The 10,378-nt window shown below is 47.6% G+C and overlaps 1 protein-coding gene across 1 annotated transcript; it reads left to right on the top strand.

Annotated features, from left to right (window-relative positions):
* Positions 1–2,723: 2,723 nt before the first annotated feature.
* Positions 2,724–4,170, top strand: LOC123069502 (transcription factor bHLH150). The gene has a single exon (XM_044492377.1). It carries the CDS (start codon positions 3,124–3,126, stop codon positions 3,805–3,807), a length of 684 nt encoding a protein of 227 aa, XP_044348312.1. The 5' UTR covers positions 2,724–3,123; the 3' UTR covers positions 3,808–4,170.
* Positions 4,171–10,378: the final 6,208 nt, after the last annotated feature.

Genomic DNA, 10,378 nt, shown 5'->3' with positions numbered 1-10,378 from the left:
CAATTTAACAAGCGCACAAATAACACAAAACTCACAAACATTCGAGTTATTCCAAATTACCTAAGGGGTTTGGTGACTCCAACTTCAACGCGGACAACCAGCGTGGATTGCACACATGGTTTTTACAAGGTGGCCATACATCACCATTGCAACAGTTGTGAAGATAAAAAAGCGCCTCTTCCGCATTTCTCTAAAACAGAAGGCCCTAACCACACCGTTGAGAAACACAAACACTATAACAGAGAACCAATTAGTGGTTGAATGGTTATGATGTGATATCCTCAGTCCAGCAGGGGTAAAACCCAGCTTTGATGCTTTGATGTCTCACTAATGCAGATTATTCGTTCAGAGGAAGGGGACATTCCAATCGATAGTGAGATGTCTGTGGTGACTTTGTCAATCTTCAAGCTCTATAACTTTGATCCGTTCTTCATTGGACGTTGCTGAGTTTACGAGTTGTAATCGCGAATATTCTGAGTCTAGACTCATCTGATCTCGATGAATAGTAAATGAAAGAAATACTAGAAAAAAACAATTTTTTTCAAGCAAGATACTCAAATGTGTGATGTCCGGGCAAAATGTTGTGGTGTTTGGATATGTGTGAATCTCGTGGCAAAAATAATAATAATACAAAATCAGGTCAGTCTATTTTTTGAACTTTCTCATGTGCCCAAATTTTGTTTTTTGCTGAGAGCTACTCAGATGTTCAAACACCACCAAATTTGACACGGACATCGCACACTCAAGCAATTTGCATTTCAATTTTTTTATTTCTTTTGATTTTACTGTTCACACTCGGGAGCGGCTGGCTTGGGAGCCGGATCGTCGCGTCCTTGTAATGGGTGTTTCTTGGGAAAATAAATACCATGCCACTTCTTTTTTTGACGGGTAAAAAACTTATTTCTCAAATAATAGACATATCATTTACAAGAAGTTGAGAAATAAAATCAGGAATTAAAGCCTCCCAAGAACTAGAAGATCTATTGGTAAAAGAATTCTTTGCTAGTTCATCCGCAACTTGATTCGCTTCACGATACCAGTGCTTGATGGAAATCCTCCCAAACTCTAGCGCCATTTGTTTACACTCTGCCACGATGGCCACATCAGGGCCCAGGTATTCCTCCACGGAATTCAATGTATCAACAGCAAACGAGTTATGTGATTCAATTTCCAGAGAAATACACCCCAAACTGGCTGCCCGAAAAATGCCATTCTGAATAGCGATTAGTTCAACAGTATCAACGGATCGAACATGTGGACAAAACCAATTCGCGCAACAACAAAATCACCATTGTTGTCCCTTGCAATAGCTCAGTTGGCCCCGGGACAAAGTATCACAATGAAAAGATGCATCGATATTTATTTTCACCACCCCATTGCTTGGCTTCTTCCACATAAAATCATACTTCCTATTAGGCACTCTAGGTGACATTGCCCTAATATCATTAGTAGCAAGCACCCTGATGGACAAAGCGGGTTTCTCTAGCATCTGAATCGCGACGCCCTTTACTAGTTGACGGCGCTGCCACCAAATACACCAGGCTGCCACGACAGCTAACTCGGCCATCGGCACCTCAGAAGATCCTTCATGTAGTTTTAACAAAATTTCCATGGTGATTGAGCTGGACATATCTTCCTTAATACCCTATGGGTTTTATCCAACAAACCCAATTGCGACCAAATTTCTTTGGTTCTTCGGCATGTGAACAAGCAATGTTGCACGTCTTCCACTCCTATTGAGCATACCGGGCATTGTGATGAGCATGGGATATGGCACCCAGCCAACACTCCAAAGCAGGGAAGAACACCATGCAGTACTTTCCATTGGAAGTGTTTAATCTTCCCTGCAATTCGTACTCGCCATACATCCTTGCATATATGATTTATACTGACGCTGCCTTGCCCATCTTCTCTTGTCCATTTTGAACCAAACTGGTGATCAAACTCTTTATGATAAGCCGTCCTGACAGAAAATGTGCCCGAACGAGTGTAGTTTCAGGACACAAAATCCTCTGTCAACTGAACGTTGAGTGGTATACTGAGAATTCTACACACATCAACCGGAGAAAATACGTCGCGGATCAAAGCTTCATCCCATTGCCCCGTATGCGGGTCGATCAACTGTCCAACTTTTGTGAGCATTATCCCGCCCCTTTGAGTGATTACTTGCCGTGAAGGACTCGATGGGATCCATGGATCTTGCCATATGTTTACTTTGGAGCCAGTTCCAACACGCCAAATACATCCTCTCTTAAAAGTTGGAATGCCTAAAACATTATCTATGCAGGGTAAAGAGATCCTAGTAAAATCTGTGGCGCAAGCAATTCCTTCATATGCTATGTCTGTGTTCAAATTGCCGAAGGGGATTTGTAAGGCCATCATTGATGAGATATCTGGGTTTTGATGGGGTGATAATGAAGATAAAAGGAAAACGCATTGGTTTGCATGGTAAAACTTGTGCATTCCGGAGAAGAAAGGGGGTTTGAGATTTAGAAACCTACACAATTTTAATCTTGCTATGCTAGCAAAGCAATGTTGGCGACTAATTCAGAACCCAGATTCTTTGTGTGCACAAGTTTTAAGTGCAAAATATCACCCAGACGGAGATATACTGAAAGCTGGGCCTAAGAAGGTTTTAAAAATACCGTGACACTTTGCAGAAATAGGGAGGATACTAATAGTATAAAAGAAAGGGGAAATAAGAAAGCGCGCACTCAATAACGACCGCTGCCTACCGTAGCGAGCGAGCGAGCGAGCGAGCCGCGCGGTGGCCACGTCACAGCTCCAAATTCCATTCCACACCAAACAAAGGCGCGGCGACGAACGAGCAGCCAACACCCGCACCACCTCACCTCACCTCACCGCACTCCTCCTCCTTGGCTCCAATGTCTAATCCACTCGCTAATCACCTCCACCGCACCAGCAAATAAGTATGCCCACCCCCGCGACGGAAAGCTAATCTCTCCTCCCCCTTTCTTCTTCATACTCCCACCATCTCCACCACCACCACCACCACCATCTTCTCCTTTCTCCCACCCACCTTTAAGCCGCCCCATCCCCCGCTGCGCTGACTCACTTCCTCACGCCACCCGCCGATTGATTGCTCGATCGAGCTGCGCGGCCATGATCTCTATAGGCGGGTCCTCCTCCTCGTCGTCGTCCGCCGCGGCGGGGGTCAGGATGGGCGGGGCCAAGCGGCGGGGGAAACCGGGCGGGGCCGCCGCGCCGGGGGCCGCGGGGACGCCGCAGACCAGGTGGCGAAGCGGCACGCAGGAGCGGATCTACGGCCGGCGCCTGCTGGACGCGCTGCGGGCCACGCGGTCGGGCGCCGCCTCGTCCGCGCAGCCGCCGCAGCCGCGCGCCGTCAAGGCCGCCGCCGACTCGGCGCTGGCGCTCACGGCGCGCGGGCAGTCCCGCTGGAGCCGCGCCATCCTGCTGGCCGGCGCCGCGTCCTGCCGACGCCGCGTGCTCGTCAAGGCCGGTGGCAAGATCCGACGCCACCGCCGCCCGCAGGCGCGCGCGGCCGCCGCGGCGTCCAAGGCCGCGGCCGCGGCGTCCGCCGGCGAGCCGCCGTTGCTGAAGGAGCGGAAGGTGAAGGACCGGCTCCGCGTGCTGGGCCGGCTCGTCCCGGGGTGCCGGAAGCTGCAGGCGCCCGACCTGCTCGAGGAGACGGCCGACTACGTGGCCGCGCTGGAGATGCAGGTCAAGGCCATGCGCGCGCTCGCCGATGCGCTCGCGGCGGCCCAGCTATCGTCGCCTCCCCCGCCGGCCGCCGCCGGCGACGACGAGGCCGAGATGGAGAGGTGAGGGTCTGAGCCTCGCCTCTGATGGGGGAGATTGATGATGACATGATGGCGTTGGGCTCGGGGAAATAAGGGCGATTAATTACTGGATGGATGGATGGATTGTTACCGCGAGAGTGGGTTCTGGGATTCCAGGAGGGTATTGTGATTCCGATGATGATGATTGCTGCTGCTGCTGCCGCCGCTGCTGATTTGTAAATTCTTGATGCTACTACTTGTATAAGTAATGCTGCTCTGCTCCTCTCTTCTTGTCTTGTGTTCTTGAAATGTTCTTCCTCCTTCTGAAGCAAGACGGGGGGATTCCTGTGCCTGTCTCCTGCGGATTGGATTGGATTATGCTTTTGTTTGGCTGTGCCACGGTGAATTAGGAGTTTTGTTTCTTGTCAGTGCAATGCTAACCGTTTGATTTCATGGCTTCCTCGAGCTGCATTCGATAGGATTCCCCGAGGCGACAGTTTCTGCTCGCGAGGAAGAACAGAAATCCGAATTCGATCGGAGACAAGAGAATTTGCTAGTGGCCGTAAACCATCGATGTCGTCAACCACCACGCTTAAACTAACGCTAACAAAGATCAGACAAGGCGTGAGCAGAAAGATTCCGCTGGCTGGTTCTTTCTGCTCTGGGCGCAGTCCCGGCCTGACGCCGGTTTCTCTGATCCGATGGGCGGGCGAGTATTATTTGCTGCCAGAAATGTGTTACTGCTGCGCAGTAGTGCTGCAGCACTGCACTGGGCCTTCTGCGGCAAATTTCTGGCCTGCATTTATGCACGTGAAAATGTTCCCCTGCAGAGAGCTCGAGGGGGACAGCGATCTGAGTCGTCGTCATCTCCTCTGTTTTCCTTGTTTCCATTCTTTTAATGGAGACTGCGAAATGTTTTGGACATGTGGAGGATGGGGAATTTGGTTGGGTGTTTCTTCACACAAGTATTTCAGAAAATTGAGAAACTTTGGCTAAGCTGAAACTCCTTATGAGTTGTTTGCAACAGATATTTCAGTTACATAAACACGGCCTTTCCAGTTTCCATGCTGGGTACAATTGTACTAGTATTTTATGGTCTTTTCCTTTCGTGTGTCCATTCTTAAAATACTCCTCCAAGAAGTCTTCGCAGACGTGTTATTTCAGAAGAACACCATGTTACAGTTACAGATTGCAGGTGGAGAGGCAAGGGAAAGTATCTACCCATCTTTGTAGTGCTACCGAGGCGGACGACAAAATACAATGTAAGGATGTTTAAAAAAGAATATATGATATCACAAAAGTTCAAATCAAAATTCGAAACATGGCACCAGAAACAAACATGACTAAATTGCTGTCAATAGCGATATCGGGCCAAATTTAAAGCCCATGTTACATTAGACACTATTCAGCGCCGAATTTGTCTGTTTTCTTTCTCAACTTTTGTTATGAATTTTGCTCCGAATTTTTGTGACATGTTAGAAGTTAGTGTTATAAATGTCATAAATTTGGCATCACCTTTTGCTGCTGACTTGTTCCCTGCCTTACCCCCATCTCGCTTCAGCCTCATGCCAGCTTCCTACTGTTTGTCAGACCACCACCACGACCGCATCACGGGAGCTTGATGCATACCTATCTCTGCTGCACTTCCTCCCTTTCCATGGCATGCCAAGGAGGCCCACACACTGACTGTACGTAGTCGCCAACTCCATCTCCTGCGTCGTCTAGCTTCCTAGTCATGCCATATCGTGCCCACCAGATCCTGACAACCTCCAAGGTGTGAGATGAGTTAGCCGAAGGTATATTTGCTTATTTGGGGTGGATTTAAGCGTCCGCAAATAGTCCCATGTTGGGTTGCATCTAGAGGAGCCCGATGATTGGCCTTTTTTGTCCTGCCATGTCCGAACTATCCAGACGGACAAGTGGGAGCAAAGTACGGAACCCGCTGGAGATGTTTAAGTTGATATATTCTTGTACCATAGCATTGTTGACGAACGCAGTAATAATTCAAAAAATTTCCTACATGTCACCAAGATCAATCTAGGAGATGCTAGCAACGAGAGAGAGGGAGTGCATCTTAATAGCCTTGAAGATCGCTAAGCGGAGGCGTTACAAGAACGCGATTGATGGAGTCGTACTCGCGGCGATTCAAATCGCGGAAGATCCGATCCAAGCGCCGAACGGACGGCGCCTCCACGTTCAACACACGTACAACCCGGGGACATCTCCTCCTTCTTGATCCAGCAAGGGGAGAGGATAAGTTGAGGGAGAACTCCGGCAGCACGACGGCGTGGTGGTGGAGCTCGTGTTTCTCCGGCAGAGCTTCGCCAAGCTCAACGGAGGAGGAGGAGGTGTATGAGGGGCTGAGGTGCGGCTGCCCTCCCCCCCACTATTTATAGAGTGAAGGGGAGAGGGGAACGGCCCCCTAGATGCATCTAGAGGGGGGCGGCGGCCAAGGGGGGAGACTTGCCCCCCAAGCAGTTGGGAGGCGCCCCCGCCCCTTAGGGTTTCCAACCCTAGGCGCCTTGGGCCCTTGGGAGGCGCACCAGCCCACTAGGGGGCTAGTTCCCACCCATATTCGGCCCACTTCGCCCCCCGGGGTAGGTGGCCCCACCCAGTGGACCCCCGGACACCTTTCGGTGGTCCCGATACAATACCGATAACCCTGAAACCTTCCGGCGACTGAAACTGGACTTCTCATACATAAATCTTCACCTCCGAACCATTTCGGAACTCCTCGTGATGTCCGGGATCTCATCCAGGGCTCTGAACAACTTTCGGTAACCACATACAATTTCCCATTACAACTCTAGCGTCACTGAACCTTAAGTGTGTAGACCCTACGGGTTCGGGAACCATGCAGACATGACCGAGACATCTCTTCGGCCAATAACCAATAGCAGGATCTGGATACCCATATTGGCTCCCACATGTTCCGCGATGATCATCGGATGAACCACGATGATCATCGGATGAACCACGATGTCGGGGATTCAATCAATCCCATATACAATCCATCGGTATGTTACTTGCCCGAGATTTAGTCGTCGGTATCCCAGTACCTCGTTCAGTCTCGTTAACGACAAGTCTCTTTACTCATTCCGTAACTCATGATCCCGCGGCTAACTCCTTAGTCACATTGAGCTCATTATGATGATGCATTACCGAGTGGGCCAAGAGATACCTCTCCGTCATACTGAGTGACAAATCCCAGTCTCGATTCGTGCCAACCCAATAGACACTTTCGGAGATACCTGTAGTGCACCTTTATGGTCACCCAGTTACATTGTGACGTTTGATACACCCAAATCATTCCTACGGCATCCGGGAGTTGCACAATCTCATGGTCTAATGAAAGATACTTGACATTAGAAAAGCTCTAGCAAACAAACTACACGAACTTGTGCTATGCTTAGGATTGGGTCTTGTCCATCACATCATTCTCCTAACGATGTGATCTCGTTATCAGTGACATCCAATGTCCATGGTCAGGAAACCATAACCATCTATTGATCAACAAGCTAGTCAACTAGAGGCTCACTAGGGACATGTTGTGGTCTATGTATTCACACATGTATTACTGTTCCCCGTTAATACAATTATAGCATGAACAATAGATAATTATCATGAACAAGGAAATATAATAATAACCATTTTATTATTGCCTCTAGGGCATATTTCCAACAATCTCTCACTTGCACTAGAGTCAATAATCTAGTTATGTTGTGATGAATCGAACACCCATAGAGTTCTGGTGTTGATCATGTTTTGCTCATGGAAGAGGTTTAGTCAACGGATCTACGACATTCAGATCCGTATGTACTTTACAAATATCTATGTCTCCATCTTGAATATATTCACGAATGGAGTTGAAGCGGCGCTTGATGTGCTTGGTCTTCCTGTGAAACCTGGGCTCCTTGGCAATGGCAATAGCTCCAGTGTTGTCACAAAAGAGAGTCATCGGGCTCGACGCATTGGGAATCACTCCTAGGTCGGTGATAAACTCCTTCATCCAGACCCCTTCCTGTGTTGTTTCTGAAGCAGCTATGTACTCCGCTTCACATGTAGATCCCACCACGACGCTTTGCTTGCAACTGCACCAGTTGACTGCCCCACCATTCAAAATATACACGTGTCCGGTTTGTGACTTGGAGTCATCCAGATCTGTGTCAAAGCTAGCATCGACATAACCCTTTACGACGAGCTCTTCGGCACCTCCATAAACGAGAAACATATCCTTAGTCCTTTTTAGGTACTTCAGGATATTCTTGACCGTTTTCCAGTGCTCCATACCGGGATCACTTTGTTACCTGCCTACCAAACTTATGGCAAGGTTCACATCAAGTCTGGTACATGACATGGCATACATAATAGAGCCTATGGCTGAGGCATAGGGGATGACACTCATCTTTTCTTTTTCCTACTACCGAGGTCGGGCGCTGAGCTGTGCTCAATCTCACACCTTGCAATACAAGCAAGCCCTTCTTGGACTGATCCATATTGAACTTCTTCAATATCTTGTCAAGGTATGTGCTTTGTGAAAGACCAATGAGGCGTCTCGATCTATCTCTATAGATCTTGATGCCTAATATGTAAGCAGTTTCTCCAAGGTCCTTCATAGAAAAAAAGACTTATTCAAGTAGGCATTTATGCTTTCCAAAAGTCCTATTGTTGACGTTGGAACGCGTCACACGAACACGTCGATGTGTACCCGCGGCGCCGAGGGAGATGCTCCGCAACTCACACCGTGGGAGGCCGACTTCCAGCACGATACGCAAGACAATAAGCCGATGCTTTTGGGACCCGAAACCCCACACGCCCGGGAGGGACCCCGTCTGGGCGCGCGGCGGCTATGGGCTGCCCTAGGTCGACCTGATCGCCCCTAGGGCCTCGAGGTTCGCCGCCCTGCAATGAAGAAGAATGAACGAAGAACGAGGAAGAAGAAGAATTAGGGTTAAGGAGAAAAGACAAAAGATAAAAAGTGGTAGATTGATTGATCGATTGTGTGTTGTTCAATCGGCCATCACCCCTCAGGTGTATAAGAGGCGGCTGGACTTCCCGTGCAAGGAAAAGGCTTGGATTCACGTCCAAAACCCTAGTCAAATTCGGATTGGTTTTGTCCGAACTTTCCAAAACTCTTCGGTTTAAACTGGCTGCACCTTGCGGGTAACTTTTGAGGTGGTAAACGACCTCGGATGGAAACGAGCCCAAAAGCATTCTTGACCGTTTCGACGAGACGAACAACTTTATGTTGAACTTTTTTTATTAGAGTTCATCTTGAAGGTCAAATCGCTCGTGCAACACAGGCTGTTATTCGTGCTACCCATGAGACAGGGTGTTAGGTGGGGCGCGCCACTTTTGGCTCGTGATAGTGCTGTATTCGGATGGCTCTAACTTTTGCATACGAACTCAGATTGGAACGTTTCTTATATCAAAATCGATCGTTTCGACGAGGCGAAGACAATCCATGTAGATCATTTTTCCATACGAGGCAGTCTTGGGGGCGTAATGTGCCGAATAGTGTTCTGAATACAAAATCTCAATATTTCGAACACAACTTCGGCCTTCGAGATGAGATCAGATGGTGATGGCCCAAACTTCAAAGATGTTCGTATCGACAATACGAAACTTTTTCATGTAGAACACTTCTCCATTTGAGGCCATTTTAAATAAGTTCTTGACTGTGCCAAAATCTGGTTTCAACACATGCCCCCCTGTTTTTCGGCAAAGCCTGTGTGCCGAAAAATAACTTGCTCATAGCTTGCTCTAAGGACGATGTCAACACTCCATCAGCCATTTTGGCATATTCTTAGGACGATAAGTTTATATCGGCCATTGCTTGTGTGAATATTTTGACGCAAGCTTGGGTGAAACTTTCTCAACTTCCTTAACAATCCGATGATAAAGTCCCATAGATATGTATCTCAAGGTCATCCTCGGAACCATATTATTCATCCTTTTGCTAGGATTTTGCTGATAATCAATAATAAACTTTCTCCAATCCTTACTTTTTGCCTGCATAAAAAAATCATTAATGGCCGAAGCGATGGACTTCGATTCAGCCTTACCTATGTTGACGAGACTAAGCATCGGCTATTGAATGAAATACAATACACCATGATTAACATAGTAGCCTAATGCTTGCTATGCCAACTCTTTTGAATTGTCATGCCTAGAAATATGAACAGTTTTAAAGCAACCAAGGTAAATTTTGCATCTAGGCATACCTCAAGATAAACTACGAGTGATTCGTCAAAACATTCATAACCCTTGGATATTTGTTGCACTACTCATAACGAATCACCAAAAGCCTCAATATGTTTAGCACATATGGCAAAAGTTCCAAACCGAATAACATTGCATATTCGGCTTTGATTATTGTGCAATACATATTTTAAGAGGCATGAGGCTTCACATAACAGCACCATATGGAGATATATAAACAACACCAACACCATGGCCATTGTTATGAATTCAACCATCGAAACATAATCTCCATAGCACTAGAGAGACAAGGTTAATATCACTTAACACGTACCTTGTCTCAGTTCCAATTGAACTAAGGACGATGTTAGAATTTCACACCGGCCATGATCAAATAGTTTCTTAGGACGATAGTT

The sequence above is a fragment of the Triticum aestivum genome, chromosome 3B (genome assembly GCF_018294505.1).
Source record: "Triticum aestivum cultivar Chinese Spring chromosome 3B, IWGSC CS RefSeq v2.1, whole genome shotgun sequence".
NCBI classification, from domain to species: Eukaryota; Viridiplantae; Streptophyta; class Magnoliopsida; order Poales; family Poaceae; genus Triticum; species Triticum aestivum.
Note: the sequence above shows the minus strand (reverse complement) of the source record. Positions and strands in the feature narration are given on the sequence as shown.

What these genes read in the sequence shown, in the direction of transcription:
- LOC123069502 (XM_044492377.1), top strand. Translation starts at nt 3,124, where the DNA reads ATGATCTCTATAGGCGGGTCCTCCTCCTCGTCGTCGTCCGCCGCGGCG.